The sequence below is a fragment of the Salvelinus sp. IW2-2015 genome, linkage group LG14 (assembly GCF_002910315.2).
Source record: "Salvelinus sp. IW2-2015 linkage group LG14, ASM291031v2, whole genome shotgun sequence".
NCBI classification, from domain to species: domain Eukaryota; kingdom Metazoa; phylum Chordata; class Actinopteri; order Salmoniformes; family Salmonidae; genus Salvelinus; species Salvelinus sp. IW2-2015.
This window is the reverse complement of record NC_036854.1, coordinates 38,368,654-38,385,021: the sequence shown is the minus strand read 5'-3', so window position 1 is coordinate 38,385,021 and position 16,368 is coordinate 38,368,654. Positions and strand designations below refer to the sequence as shown.

The window sequence follows — 16,368 nt, the reverse complement described above, 5'->3', positions numbered from 1 at the left end:
TGCAACAAGGTCAATTTAGAAATCTGGTGTCCCAATGAAAATCCATTGAAAAGAGAGTGACCACTCACAGACATGATTCAAACAGTMTTAGAAACTTCAGAGTGTTTTCTATCCAAATCTACTAACAATATGCATATCTTATCTTCTGGGGATGAGTAGCTGGAAGTTGAATTTGGGTATGCTTTTCATCCAAACGTGAAAATGCTGCCCCCTATCCTAGAGAAGTTAAGCTTGTAAGGCTTGTAAGTAAGCATTTCACAGTAAGGTCTACACCTGTTATATTCGGCGCATGTGACAAATAAAATTGTATTTTATTTGAGAGTTGTACTGGTGTGTATTCTCTGAAAGTAAGGCAAATCCAATGAAGTCTTTATTTCAATCCAGGTTTCTCTGGAGATGGAATATTAAGTTATTTATATCACCAGAGGGGTAGAGGGTGGACCTGAATCAGTGATTTTGACCAGATAGACAGATCACCTGCAGAGATAGAGCACCTTATGTATTTGCCTATGGTCATAACTGTTTATAACTATAATCAAAATGACCTTAGATATATGCTTAGATCCAGTCAAAACAGTTCGTAAAAGTCTGTCAGTACTATGAATACTTGGTAGAACTGTAATACAAAAACCAGATACCCTCTGAAAGTACACACAGTTGCTGTAGTGGTTTGTGTTATCCCCCTAAATTATTATACGGAAAATGTTATATAAATACCAAAATTACTATAATATCATCCAATATTCTATATGTGCCACTTGTTTTTACATTTTGGGTACTATACCATTGGTTTGACGTGACAGAGGATTCGGTCAAGATTTTTGAAGCAGTTATTATCACATAAATATGACAAAATTGAAATTTCCTTCCAAATCCTGAAAACTGCCTGTGTGTTTTCCTTTGTGTGCCTGTGTGTTCTGTGTGTGTGCCTGTGTGTTCCGTGTGTGTTCCAGAACTACTATGGGGCGGCGAAGTCGATCTTGTCAGACAACCCCCTAGGCCTGACTTGTGGCATGGTGTGCCCGACCTCTGACCTCTGTGTGGGGGGCTGTAACCTCTACGCCTCTGAGGAAGGACCAATCAACATCGGAGGGCTGCAGCAGTTCGCCACTGAGGTATGGGTGTTGTAGTCCTCTTTAACCAGTTCTGTAGTCCTAATCAGACTCACTTGGACACATGACTTGAGCTGCTTGATTCACCTCGATACACACTGGCAGGTATTCTGGACATTCATTTGCATCACATTATGAGATACGAATGCGTTATATGTTAGAAATGAGGCATACATAACACATTTTTTTCACTTATGTGAAAGGATATACTTTTTCACATCGTTTTAATTGGTCAATGTCTTTGCCAGAATGAAACGAGGTTGAGCTCAAGCCACCCCCTCACACACATCCAGTTTGAGAAGTCTGACAAGCTGCTACCTGTACAGTCAGTAGTGATGGTGTTTTGATACATTTTAGAAGGAGTGTAGAGGATAAGGAGTGTACACTATATGTAGACACATCAGGTGGATGGATAGGCTGTTGGGCTGCAGGACTGTGTTAGGGCGAAGCCATTGAGTAGGTGTATTTCTGACTGGGTATCAAAACCAGCCAGCTGTTGGTAGTTAGCAGTGAGTACCTTTAACAATGTGATTGTTACAGATACCACGGTCTGGTTATAATTGATGTTTTAACATTTCCGCTMTAACGTTGTATGTACGTTTACATCTATTCCACATGTAAATGTGTACATAGAATATATACAGCAACTGCATTATTTTACCACATGTTGCAACATTGTTATACCTCTATGCAGTCTTTGGCATGTCTTTTTAGGTTTTTAACATACACATTATCCTGGACCTTCAGAACGGCTCAAGCAATTACCATATATTTTCTTACTCACTACTATACGTCATTACGTTAACCTGCTGCTTCTCTGCACTCTACTGTACTACACTGCTCTTTACTTCTTACTATTACTTACTACACTGCTCTTTACTCTGCGCCTTCTACTGACTACCCACTCTCTTTACTCTTACTCTACTGACTACACTGCTCTGATTACTCTGTTATAACGGTACTCCCGCTCTTACTCTGCACTTACTGTACTACACTGCTCTTTACTCTGTACTCTACTGTACTACACTGCTCTTTAGTCTGTACTAGACTTGTCACTACCCGCTACTTACTCTGCACTCTACTGTAGCTACACTCCTTTAACTACTGCACTCTACTGTACTACACTGCTCTTTAATCTGTACATATACTGTACTCACTGCTCTTTACTCTGCACTCTACTGTACTACAACTGCCTTTTCTCTGCACTCTACTGTACTACACTCTCTTTACTCTGTACTCTACTGTACTACACTGCTCTTTACTCTGCACTCTACTGTACTACACTGCTCTTTACTCTTCACAGCTACTGTACTACACTGCTCTTACTCTTCTGACTTCTACTGTACTACACTGCTCTTTACTCTGCACTCTACTGTACTACTGCTCTTTACCTGTACTCTACTGTACATAACTGCCCTCTTTACTCTGCACTCTACTGTACTACACTGCCCTTTTACTCTGCACGCTCTAACTGTACTACCCTGCTCTTTACTCTGCACTCTACTGTACTACCCTGCTCTTTACTCTGTCACTCTACTGTTACTACACTGCTCTTTAATCTGTACTCTACTGTACTACCCTGCTCTTTACTCTGCACTCTACTGTACTACACTGCTCTTTATCTGTACTCTACTGTACTACCTGCTCTTTACTCTGCACTCTACTTGTACTACACTGCTCTTTACTCTGCACTCTACTGTACTACACTGCTCTTTACTCTGCACTCTACTGTACTACACTGCCTTTACTCGTACCTCTACTGTGACTACACTGCTCTTACTTTGACTCTAATGTACTACACTGCTCTTACTCTGCACCTTCTTACTACCACACTGCTTTTACTCTGCTACTCTACTGTACTACTTGCTCTTACCTGCTACTATACTGTTACTACACTGCTCTTTACTCTGACTCTACTGTACTACACTGCTCTTTACTCTGCACTCTACTGTACTACACTGCTCTTTACTCTGCATCTTACTGTACTACACTGTCTCTTTACTTCTGCACTTCTTACTGTACTACACTGCCTTCTTTACTCTGCACTCTACTGTACTACACTGCTCTTTACTCTGCACTCTACTGTACTACACTGCTCTTTACTCTGCACTCTACGTACTACCACTGCTCTTTACTCTTTACTCTACTGTACTACACTGCTCTTTATTCTGTACTCTACTGTACTACCCTGCTCTTTACTCTGCACTCTACTGTACTACCACTGCTCTTTCTTGCACTCTACTGTACTACACTCTCTTACTCTGCACTCTACTTTACTACACTGCTCTTTACTCTGCACTCTAACTGTACTACACTGCTCTTACTCTGCACTCTACGCTGCTACACTGCTCTTTACTCTGCACTCTACTGCTACACTGCTCTTTACTCTGCACTCTACTGTACTACACTGCTCTTTACTCTGTACTATACTGTACTCCCTGCTCTTTACTCTGCACTCTACTGTACTACACTGCTCTTTACTCTGCACTCTACTGTACTACCCTGCTCTTTACTCTGCTCTACTGTACTACACTGCTCTTTACTCTACTCTACTGTACTACACTGCTCTTTACTCTGTACTCTACTGTACTACCACTGCTCTTTACTCTGCACTCTACTGTACTACACTGCTCTTTACTTCTCACTCCTACTGTACTACACTGCTCTTTACTCTGCACTCTACTGTACTACACTGCCTTTATTCTCATCTACTGTACTACCTGCTCTTTACTCTGCACTCTACTGTACTACACTGCTCTTTACTCTGTACTCTACTGTACTACACTGCTCTTTACTCTGCACTCTACTGTACTACACTGCTCTTTACTCTGCACTCTACGTACTACCCTGCTCTTTACTTTGCACTCTACTGTACTACACTCTCTTTTACTCTGCACTCTACTGTACTACCCTTCTCTTTACTCTGCACTCTACTGTACTACACTGCTCTTTACTCTGTACTCTACTTACTAACCTGCTCTTTACTCTGCACTCTACTGTACTACACTGCTCTTTACTCTGCACTCTCTACTGTACTACACTGCTCTTTACTCTGTACTCTACTGTACTACACTGCTCTTTACTCTGTACTCTACTGTACTACACTGCTCTTTCTCTGCACTCTACGTACTACACTGCTCTGCACTTTCTACTGTACTACCCTGCTCTTTACTCTGCACTCTACTGTACTACCCTGCTCCTTACTCTGCACCTACTGTACTACACTGCTCTTTACTCTGCACTCTACTGTACTACCCTGCTCTTTACTCTGCACTCTACTGTACTACCCTGCTTTTACTCTGCACTCTACTGTACTACACTGCTCTTTACTCTGCACTCTACTGTTACTACCACTGCTCTTTACTCTGTACTCTACTGTACTACATGCTCTTTACTCTGTACTCACTGTACTACACTGCTCTTTACTCTGTACTACTGTACTACACTGCTCTTTACTCTGCACTCTACTGTACTACACTGCTCTTTACTCTTGCACTCTACTGTACTACCCTGCTCTTTACTCTGCACTCTACTGTACTACACTGCTCTTTACTCTTGCACTGTACTACACTGCTCTTTACTCTGCCACTCTACTGTACTACACTGCTCTTTACTCTGCACTCTACTGTACTACACTGCTCTTTTACTCTGCACTCTACTGTACTACACTGCTCTTTACTCTGTACTTCTACTGTACTACACTGCTCTTTACTCTGCACTCTACTGGTACTGACACTTGCTCTTTACTCTTGTATCTACTGTCTACACTGCTACATTTACTCTTACTCTACTCATTACATTTTACATTTTAGTCATTTAGAACGCTCTTATTCCAGAAGCGACTTACAGTAGAGTGCATACATTTTACATTACATTCTGAGACAAGGATATCCCTACCGCCAAGAAGCAGACGCGTCTTATTCCAGAGGCGACTTACAGTAGAGTGCAACATTTTATAAAATTTTTACATACTGAGACAAGGATTATCCCTACCGGCCAAACCCTCCCTACCGGCCAAACCCTCCTAACCCGGACGACGCTATGCCAATTGTGCGATCGCCCCACGGATCTCCCGGTTGCCGGCCGCTGCGACAGAGCCCTGGGCGCGAACCCAGAGACTCTTGGTGCGCAGCTAGCACTGCGATGCAGTGCCCTAGACCACTGCGCCCACCCGGGAGTACAAAGTCATCTACACTGCTCTTTACTCTCACTTACATTCTACATCTGTGTAGCCGTGCTCTTTATAGCTCTAAGCTCTGCACTCTACTGTACTACACTGCTCTTTTACTCTGTACTACTTACTGTACTACACTGCTCGTTACTCTGCACTCTACTGTACACACTGCTCTTTACTCTGCACTCTACTGACTACACTGCTCTTTACTCTGCACTCTACTGTACTACACTGCTCTTTACTCTCACTCTACTGTACTTACCTGCTCTTTACTTGCACTCTACTGGACTACACTGCTCTTTACTCTGCACTCTACTGTACTACCCTGCTCTTTACTCTGCCACTCTAACTGTAACTACACTGCTCTCTTTACTCTGTACTCACTTACTACCCTGTCTTTACTCTGTACTCTACTTACTACACTGCTCTTTACTCTGCCTCTACTGTACTACCTGCTCATTTACTCTGTACTCTTACTGTACTACCCTGCTCTTTACTCTGTACCTCTACTGTACTACCCTGCTCTTTACTTTGCACTCTACGTACTACACTGCCTCTTTAATCTGTACCTGTACTGTACTACACGGCTCTTTACTCTGCACTCTAGTCTGTATACAGCTTGTACTCTGGCTGTACTACCCCTGCTCTTTACTCTGTACTCTACTGTACTACACTGCTCTTTACTCTGTACTCTACATGTACTGTACTACACTGCTCTTTACTCTGCACATCTAGTCTTACAGATGTACTCTACTGTACTACACTGCTCTTTACTCTGCACTCTACTGGTACTACACTGCTCTTACTCTGTACTCTACTGTACTACACTGCTCTTTACTCACTCTACTGTACTACCCTGCTCTTTTACTCTGCACTCTACTGTACTACACTGCTCTTTACTCTGTACTCTACTGTACTACCCTGCTCTTTACTCTGTACTCTACTGTACTACCCTGCTCTTTACTCTGTACTCTACTGTATACCTCTCTTTACTCTTGCACTCTACTGTACTACACTGCCTTTACTCTGTACTCTACTGTACTACCCTGCTCTTTACTCTGCACTTTCTACTGCTTACTAGCACTGCTCTCTTTACTCTTGCACTCCTACTGTACTCACTTGCTCTTACTCTGTACTCTACTGTGACGTCTACACTGCTCTTTACTCTGCCTCTACTTTACTACCCCTTTACTCTACTCTACTGTACTACACTGCTCTTTACTCTGACTCTACTGTACTACACTGCTCTTTACTCTGTACTCTACTGTACTGTACTACACTGCTCTTTACTTCTGTACTCTACTGTACTACCCTGCTCTTTACTCTGCACTCTACTGTACTACACTGCTCTTTACTCTGCACTCTACTGTACTACCTGCTCTTTACTCTGCACTCTACTGTACTACACTGCTCTTTACTCTGCACTCTACTGTACTACACCTGCTCTTTACTCTGTACTCTACTGTACTACCCTGCTCTTTACTCTGTACTCTACTGTACTACCCTGCTTTACTCTGACTCTACTGACTACACTGTCTTTACTCTGCACTCTACTGTACTACACTGCTCTTTACTCTGCACTCTACTGTACACACTGTTCTTCTTTTACTACTTACTGTACTACCCTGCTCTTACTCGCACTCTACTGTACTACACTGCTCTTTACTCTGCTCTACTGTACTACACTGCTCTTTACTCTGCACTCTACTGTTACTACACTGCTCTTTACTCTGCACTCTACTGTACTACACTCTCTTTACTCTGTACTCTACTGTACTACCCTGCTCTTACTCTGTACTCTACTGTACTACCCTGCTATTTTACTCTGTCTTTACTGTACTCACTGCTCTTTACTCTGCACCCCTACTTATACCCTGCCTTTTACTCGCTACTCTACTGTACTACCCTGCTCTTTACTCTGCACTCTCTGTACTACACTGCTCTTTACTCTGCACTCTACTGTACTACACTGCTCTTTACTCTGTACTCTACTGTACTACACTGCTCTTTACTCTGTACTCTAGTCTGTACAGCATTGTACTCTACTGTGCTGCTCAGTGCTGTGTTTCCCTTCATTGTACATTACATTATTCCGTCTCTACTAAGTCCCCATAACGGGTGAGGGAGTGGTGGGCTGCAGCATCAAGCTSAGTATTAATGGTGCCTCTCAACCCGTTGTTATGGCGTCAGTACAGCCCTCTGCCAATAAAGTCAAAATTCTCCCCTTGTTTATCATCCAAGCCTAACCTTCTGGTACGATAAACATCAGATTCACCATTAGGAACCGGCTGGTGGAAAGAGAGATGGGGGGGGAGGAAATGGAAGTAAAAACCAGGGAGAAGACAACAGAACAGAGAATTATGCAAGATGTCAAAGTCAACACAGATGACTTAGTTATGACCCAGTGTAAAGCAGACATGAGGAATGGGAGAATCTTTCTTTCATGTCTAAAACATATAGGTTGCAGGAGTCAAGTCCAACTGAAATTCATTTTACTGTATGTTCTAAAGAAAAAGGACTAACAAAGAAGGGAAATGGAAGAAATACAGTGCCAAGAAGTCCTTTAAAGGAATGCTGTACATATCTATTTTAGTGGTAAATAGATGTGAGAGGAGACGTGTTGATGTTCTTCATGTGCCATGACCGTTATCACTGATGACAGGAGTCTGTGTAAAGCTACATGTTTTTGAACTGCTATACGCTACATTTGTTTCATCATGTGTGCTCCTATCTTTTTCCCCTAATTCTTCCTCATGTTGAATAATGATTAGAACATCAAGTGTGTGTGTGTATTTGCGTGTGTGTGTGTGGGTGGGTGTGTGTGCGTGTGGGCCTGCATGTGTGTGATTACGTGTGTGTGTGTGTTCATGGTGTAGCTCCGAGATAATCAGGATATCTGTTCCCGTCATTGTCGTGGTGAGCTTTATTTAGTTCCATGGTAACAGCTAATTAAAGTGAAATGTCAGAGATAGTGTGTGGGCTTGAATTGCTGCCTTTGACCCACACATCATCTTGTAGGGCTGCCTGCTGCTAAGGATGCATTTCCTCTACAGTAACGAACTCTTTCATTCTGGAGAGAGTTCAACAAGACGAGTACATTCTGAGGAATGGATGTAAATGGTCTTACTTATTCTACTTACTGTAGATGGAAGGAATCTTACACTTCTACAAAATGACTGAAGGATCATTATTGGACGCATATCGACAAAATCCTACACTTTTACAAATTGAATGAGTGGTTCTGCAGGTATATGAAAGGAAAATAATTGTGAGCATGTCACTTTACCTACGTCACCGTTATGTAACTGTAACCAACTGTACTGTAGATGTGCTCAGCCCAATTAAATTGTACTCTTCCGTAGTTCAAGGTAGAGTACGTTCATAGACAACACGGAGCTACTGAATGAAGCACGACATAACGACATCACTTTGTATGAGAGGAAGTCAAGATGACAAAACGCGTGCCTGTATACACCTTCAGCAGAATCTATTGTGACGTGGATGATTATCTTTGCATGTTAGTCTGTTAATTTCCCACTATTGCTTTAGAACAATGAGGCAAACACACATAACGAGAGGAAGGTTGGCACGTGGCATTGCCAGGGGTTGGATTCTTTAATCAGTGTGTTTATAATCCTCTCAGGTACTGTATATGCCATGCGTTTTAGATCCTGTTCTTTAGCTACAGGAACGGAGTACAACAGTACAACAGAACAGTTCATTTCTAGCCATCTCGCACACCTTCCGCCTCCTGCCTTCTTCCTATCAAGACTAATCTAGTAACACATCTCAGAAAGCAAGAGAAGCTCATGGTAAAGTTTCATTACTTCCTAAAGGATAAAAGGCACAATTACAAAAGCCTTCCGTCCGCTCCCTTCTCTCCTCTCTCTCGCTGCCTGCCACATCTGCTGTGACTACTATACATCTCTATCATGTGGCAGCTCTCCTCTCTCCTTAAATGTGAAAGGTCAGGGCGGTTATCTAGCAGATAATTAGATAAGCTCAGGAAGAAGAGAAAGAGAAGGGGGCTATCTGGGCGATCGCTGCTCAGCTTCTATCAGCTCCATTCAGCCTGCGCTCCATGCTCCTAGCTCTAGTCCTCTCAACATTACTGATAAAGTCAAAGCCACCTTTCATTTAGGCTTTATTCTTCTCCTAATCTTATAGTGGATATAAGCGTATTAGTGTCTACCTAGAGTCTGGCACTGAGGTGTATAATATGGCCTGAATGACAGTGTTACTGTTAACTCTCAGTAGTTCAGACAGACCAGAGGGGAGTTGTCTTGTGAAAGCAGTATTGATGTGTTCAGTTTGTTATGATGATAAGCACTGGGCAGGGGAGAGTCATGTTTCATCCATTGAAGCTGGATGATGCTTTTGATTGATGCTTCTGTATGCGTGTGCTGTGTGCTTATTGTACCCAGTGCTACCCACACACATAAAATGTGAAGCAAAGCTAGCACCGCAGCAGTCGTAGTTCAATGTTCAATTAGTGTGTTCAATTAGAGTGTTCAATTAGAGTGTTCAATTAGAGTGTTCAATTAGAGTGTTCAATTAGTGTTCAATTAGAGTGTTCAATTAGAGTGTTCAATTAGAGTGTGAGAAGAATTAGAAAAACAGAGATGAGTGTTTTGAATAACAAGGCCTCGGAACTGCTCTTAAGCACTATTAAAAATGCATTGTCATGCAGCAATTTGGGCTTCACAGTTCATGAAACGCATGAATAACTAAATGAATATCACCTATAGCTCAGGCATTATATTGCAGTAAAAATTTGAGGCTTCGTGTATTGATCTAGATCATCTTATTAAGGAGACAAAGTATCCCCACTCTCATTTCACCCCTAATTATGGATATGTTGCCGCTACAGCATTCGCTTTCAACTGTTTGTGTTGCAGTAGTCTATATTTCTCTTGAAAATCATCAGTGAACATGGTGCGTTACAGAAGCTATCTGATTAATGTTGTTTTCTCTCCATATTATTCTAGTAGATGACTCTAGGGCTAGTTATTTAACAGCCAGTGTGGTGTAGTCCCATAGATAGCTTTTAGTTGGGCAGACCATGTTCTAATTTGATTGGAGTTTTGAACTGTTTTGTATGTGCAATCGAACACTTTGCCTGGTTTTAGCATGGCCAGGAGAAATGAACACGCCTACCATACAGTCAGTCAGTCTAGACAGGCATTGGCAGGCGTTGCTAGTACTGGATGGGGATAAACCAAGCATGAATGAGTAGAACAAATGACACAGGATGAAAGGGTTTGGAACTGGTTGTGGTTCATTAATGATGACCTATAGTGCATTCGGAAAGTATTTAGACCCCTTGACTTTTCCRACATTTTGTTACGTTACAGCCTTATTCTAAAATGTAATTACATTTTTTTTTTCTTCAATCGACACACAATACCCCATAATGACAAAGCAAAAGCCGTTTTTTAGATTTTAAATATTACATTTACATAAGTATTCAGACCCTTTACTCAGTACTTTGGTGAAGTATCTTTGGCAGAGATTACAGCCTCAAGTCTTTTTGGGTATGACGTTACAAGCTTGGCACACCTGAATTTGGGGAGTTTCTCCCGTACTTCTTGGCAGATCCACTCAAGCTCTGCCAGGTTGGATGGGGAGCATTGCTGCACAGCTATTTTCAAGTCTCTCTAGAGATGTTAGATCGGGTTCAAGTCCGTGCTCTGGCTGGGCCACTCAAGGACATTCAGAGACTTGTCCCAAAGCCACCTTCGCCCCAGTCTGAGGTCCTGAGTCCTCTGGAGCAGGTTTTCATCAAGGATCTCTCTGTACTTTGGTCCGTTCATCTTTCCCTTGATGCTGACTAGTCTCCTAGTGATGCCTTGATGCTTACTAGTCCATGCCAATGAAAAACATCCCCACAGCATGATGATGCCACCACCATGCTTCACCGTAGGGATGGTACCAGGCTTCTTCCAGACATGACGCTTGGCATTCAGGCCAAACAGTTCAATCTTGGTTTCATCAAATCATAATCAAATCCATTTATATTTGTCACATGCCACGAATACAACAGGTGTAGTAGACCTTACAGTGAAATGTTTACTTACAAGCCCTTAACCAACAATGCAGTTCAAGAAATAGAGTTAAGAAAATATTTACTAAGTAAACTAAAGTGGGAAGAAAAAAATWWAATAATCTAAAAGTAACACAAGAAAATTACATAACAATAACGAGGCTATGTACAGGGGGTACCGGTACCGAGTTATCAGACCACTGAATCTTGTTTCTCATGGTCTGAGAGTCCTTTAGGTAACTTTTGGAAAACTCCAAGCGGGCTGTCATGTGCCTTTTACTGAGGAGTGGCTTCCGTCTGGCCACTCTACCATAAAMGCCTGATTAGTGGAGTGCTGCATTGATGGTTGTCCTTCTGGAAGGTTCTCCCATATCCACAGGGGAACGCTGGAGCTCTGTCAGAGTGACCATAAATTCTTGGTCACCTCTCTGACAAAGACCCTTCTCCCCTGATTGCTCAGTTTGGCTTGGAGGCCAGCTACAGGAAGATTCTTGGTGGTTCCAAACTTTTTCCATTGAAGAATGATGGAGGGCACAGTGTTCTTGGGGACCTTCAATGCTGCAGTTTTGGTACCCTTCCCCAGATCTGTGCCTCAACACAGTCCTGTCTCGGAGCTCTACGGACAATTCATTTGACCTCATGGCTTGGTTTTTGCTCTGACATGCGGTGTCAACTGTGGGACCCTATATAGACAGGTATGTGCCTTTGCAAATCATGTCAATTGAATTTACCACAGGTGGACTCCAATCAAGTTGTAGAAACATCTCAAGGATGATCAATGGAAACAGGATGCACCTGAGCTCAATTAACTGTCTCATAGCAAAGGGTCTGAATACTTATGTAAATAAGGTATTTATTGTTTTTTGTTCGTTCTAAATTTGCAAAAATTTCAAGAAACCTGTTTTTGCTTTGTCATTTTGGGGTATTCTGTGTAGATTGATGAGGAAAATAGTAAATTTAATCAATTTTAGAGTAAGGTTGTAACGTCACAAAATGTGGAAAAAGTCGATGTCTGAATACTTTCCGAATGCACTGTATATTTCACAAGGAATTGAATGGTCTAAGTAAGCAAGCAATCAAGCAAGTACGTAAACCAAACTCCCTCATGTGTCTGTTATCACCTCAGATCTTTAGTAAGATGGGCATTCCTCAAGTGAGGAACCCAGCTCTCCCTCCTCCAGACCAGATGCCTAAAAGCTTCCACTCCAAGATCGCTCTGATTGGCTGTGGCCCGGCCAGCATCAGCTGTGCTTCCTTCCTGGCTCGCCTTGGCTACGATGACATCACCATATTCGAAAAACAGAAGTGGATCGGCGGACTGAGGTAAAACTTCCCAATCCCACCAGTGTTTGTTGTCACACCTTGGCCTCTTTTCAAGTTGACTTTGTAACATGATTTTTTTTCTTTTTTTTCAATGGCTAGTAACATAACAAAATAACAAAAATGTAATCCAATAATGCTCCCAAAGTGTTTAATAGGACTAGGACTTTGACCCCAACCTGGGTCTTCATAAGGACAAATTAGGAACTCAATATTAGGAACGTGTTCTTAATGTTTGGTATACTCAGTATATATTGTCACAGCAAAATAATCCTGCATCAACAGGATTTGAGTGTTTTGTCCACAAAGTTTAGCAAAAAGTAGGCGATGTGAAAAGTGCAATACTGTTAATATAATGTATGTTAGTATGGGTTTTCAGTGAATTTATGTAAATGACAATGCTCATCTTCAATTCCAATTCTCAGCAACAAAAGAGTGATCAAATTAAGATCCTACATTTGTATTCATTCGCTTCCTGGGCAGCAATTAGTCAATGGTGTAACTTAAAGCCAGATCTGTGGCTCCTTGTCAACGCTTGCGGATATGCATCTGTAATTCATCTAAATTCATGTCCTTTTGTGTGGGGCATTTACCACTAAAGGGCATTGTTGATCATGGGTCTGCTGGATCAATATAAAGAACATTGTATAAGGTCACAGCTGCTAATGAGAATTTTGGTAATTGTGAATATTCATCTTTCAAATGCCTGAGTTTGGATTGGGTTACCAATTACCTACCCAGGCCTTTAGTACATTTGACATTTTAGTCATTTTAGTCATCCTAGGAGTCCTGCAAATGTCCACAGTGGGTTTCACGTACTTCGAGGGACAACAGGGAATAAAATTAATAATTTGAGGTTGGTTCAGGTAGAGGTTGGACATAGAAGCAGGATAATTTTGAGGCAGAGAAAGTAGAAAAAGTGAATACAAACCCAAATCATCAAATGAAAATAAGAAAAAGGAGTTGGTGTTGCAACAGTATAGAGAATCCTCTTCGCTGTGTCTGTCTATTTTTTCTTCCTCACGCCTAACTTTTCATATTCCTCAGAGTCCTTTCTCTGTCATCCCTCTTCTTCATCCTCCTCCTCATCCTCCTCCTCCTTTTCATCCTGCTCCTGCTCCTCCTTCCCCTTCTCCATCTCCCAGTCACGTTCATTCTTCCTCTCTCTCTCTCTCTCTCTCGCAGCTCTACGGAGATCCCTCAGTTCAGGCTGCCATATGAGGTAGTGCACTTCGAGGTGGAGCTGATGATGGATTTGGGCATCAAGGTAATGAGTCCCCCACCTCCCCTCCCACTCTCTCTCCATCTCCCCCCTGTCCCCTCTCCATCTCTCCCTCCATCTCTCTCTCTCCCTCCATTCCCCTGTCCCCTTCCTCGTTTACATCAGAGGCTAGCGCAGGCGACAGGTCTGGGAGAAGATCAGCAGCCCAAATGTCAGGCGCATTAATAAAGAACAATTAAAAGCTGCATCAGGCCGGGCAGGCTCCAGGCTGCTGAGACCTTGTGTCTCCGGCACCGGCTGCAACTTGGGGCGATGCTCTAGCTTGTCTGTCTGTCTGTTGCTTGAATGCCACAGTGGTGAGAAAGGGCAATCGATAGTCCTTACCACGGCCAGCTAGCCAGCCACTGCAGACCAGACCAGACAGCACCTGCTCATGATTCATTTTAAACCAGGAAACAGATTTGGTTGCTGAAAAGAATGGAGGGAGTGGAGTGAGGGGAGTAGTTAGAGGTTTTTGCATGTCTGTTTTTTTTTCTGCTCTGTTCTGTGAAAAGATAAATAGTAGAAGTGAAGAATTTAATCACATAATGAGTGAATAGCGTCCCAAGTTAGGTCATTTTGATTATCGGTACAACTCATTAACAGAGATGCTCATCCAACCAGAGTGTTAAGCCAAGTGTTAGAACTTTGGGTTTTTGATCATCAAGCATTTTACGTACAACATTTATTATAATTATACAATAGATTATCCGTTGAAATGTTTTTAGAGCTGGTGCTCCCATTATAACTAATGAGTTGTGTTTATTGTTTCAGGTGGTGTGTGAGAAAGCCCTGGGCCAGGACGGGATGACTCTGCTCTCTCTGAGAGATGAAGGTTACAAAGCTGTCTTTATCGGCATTGGTTGGTTATTCATTTATTCCTTTTCTTCCTGTCTTTTCCACCCTCTCTCTGTATACATGTACTCTCATACCAATAGGTTTGAGCAAATGTAAAGATGATGTGGGTTGTATTCATTGGCCACCAAATAGAAGAAAACTGACTGATGCATGGAGTGACTACATGAACTTGTCCAATAAGAATTGCTTATTTCTGTTTTCCGTCGCAAAACGTTTTGTGCTACCGGGTGCACTAATGAAGTCAACCGGGGGGAGAGCCTTTGGTACCACAGCAGTCAATTTCTGTAATAATGTGACACTCAGTGGCCCGTAGGGATCTGGTCATAAGTAGTGCACTATATAAGGAATAGGGTGCCATTTGGGATGCTTCCTCTGTGAGCTGGCTGCTCTTTCAGAGGTCCTGCTTTAACCCGCCTCACAGCATAAGCCTCATTCACTTGTCATTTGTTATTTCTGTGTGCGATACTGTGTCCCAGCATGGTAAACTAACAGCGCCCGTTGTGAGGCCCGCTGGGGTGCCACCGAGCATGCCACGTGCCCCCGTCAAATATCTCTACCCAGAGTCCCCCCTGCTGGGTTATCCCAGAGCTCTGATTCGCTGACCCAGAATACTCTTTAGCGATACACCTCACCACTGGCACGGAAGGCTAACCTGATGTCAACCCTCACACGCGCACACAGACACACTCAAGCCCGCACACACGCCCTGACACGCACACATAAATGTTCGCACACACACACTCCCTTGTCAGGGTCCGAGGGCTTTTTACGTTCTGTGCTCTCCCTCTTTTACCCACTCATATATCTGCAAATGAAATCCATCGTGACCCATGACCTGTAAAATCAATTGAATATCTGCTACAACCTTTCAAAATAGACGGTCTGGTCTCCTTTTGCTATTTCAGTCTCAATTGCTTGTCTAGTTGCACCTTTCAATGTCTAGCTGGTCCATTAGTTTATGGAATGTTGAAACAATTGGTGGAGGATTTACTTTCTTCTGTGGCTGTACGTCAGTTGAAGCAGTGTTTGAGAAAGACGGAGAGTTAACATTAAATGTTAACTCTCTCGGTCTTTCTCAAACACTTAATACCTCAATGAACCTGTTATCTTTCTGGCTGAGCTTCATTCAAATGCTCCCATTTCTCATTAGAATCAAAGAAGCACTCCGTTACATAGTGATGGCTTGCCTTAACTGAAGACTTCTTCTGCCGAAACAAATATATGCCAAAATGAAAGAAACGCGTTAAGGGAGTAATAATATTGTTTTTATTTTTTCTATAGCAGGCAAATGAATGTAGCTGTCTTGTAGCTGTGTGGATCTGGGGAACTCAAACGTTCCTTGAAGCTGTCTGTCTGTTTGTTTGGTTTTACTGAACTAAGACAGAATAAAAAAGACTCCTATAATTCATTGTTTCAAAATGCTCAGAGTCATTTGATAGTGGACTCCCTAATTACGGAGAGTCGTTTATTTAAAACCATTTTGGGATTTTTTCTCTCCTTTTCCTCACAAAGGGATGTAAAGGAATTTCAATTCCCTATGAAAAATTCAAGCGGAAGTGTGTTTGCAATTAATTTCTGTGATTTCATACTAGTCCTTTAC

At 42.4% G+C, this 16,368-nt stretch overlaps 1 protein-coding gene across 1 annotated transcript in view; it reads left to right on the top strand.

Annotated features, from left to right (window-relative positions):
- Positions 1–16,368, top strand: part of dpyda.1 (dihydropyrimidine dehydrogenase a, tandem duplicate 1) — a 200,903-nt gene that overhangs the window by 56,705 nt on the left and 127,830 nt on the right. Inside the window, exons 5-8 of the mRNA XM_024000164.2 lie at positions 954–1,115; positions 12,456–12,652; positions 13,835–13,916; positions 14,685–14,772. Coding sequence (XP_023855932.1) covers positions 954–1,115; positions 12,456–12,652; positions 13,835–13,916; positions 14,685–14,772 — 529 coding nt within the window. The remainder of the gene's footprint in view (positions 1–953; positions 1,116–12,455; positions 12,653–13,834; positions 13,917–14,684; positions 14,773–16,368) is intronic.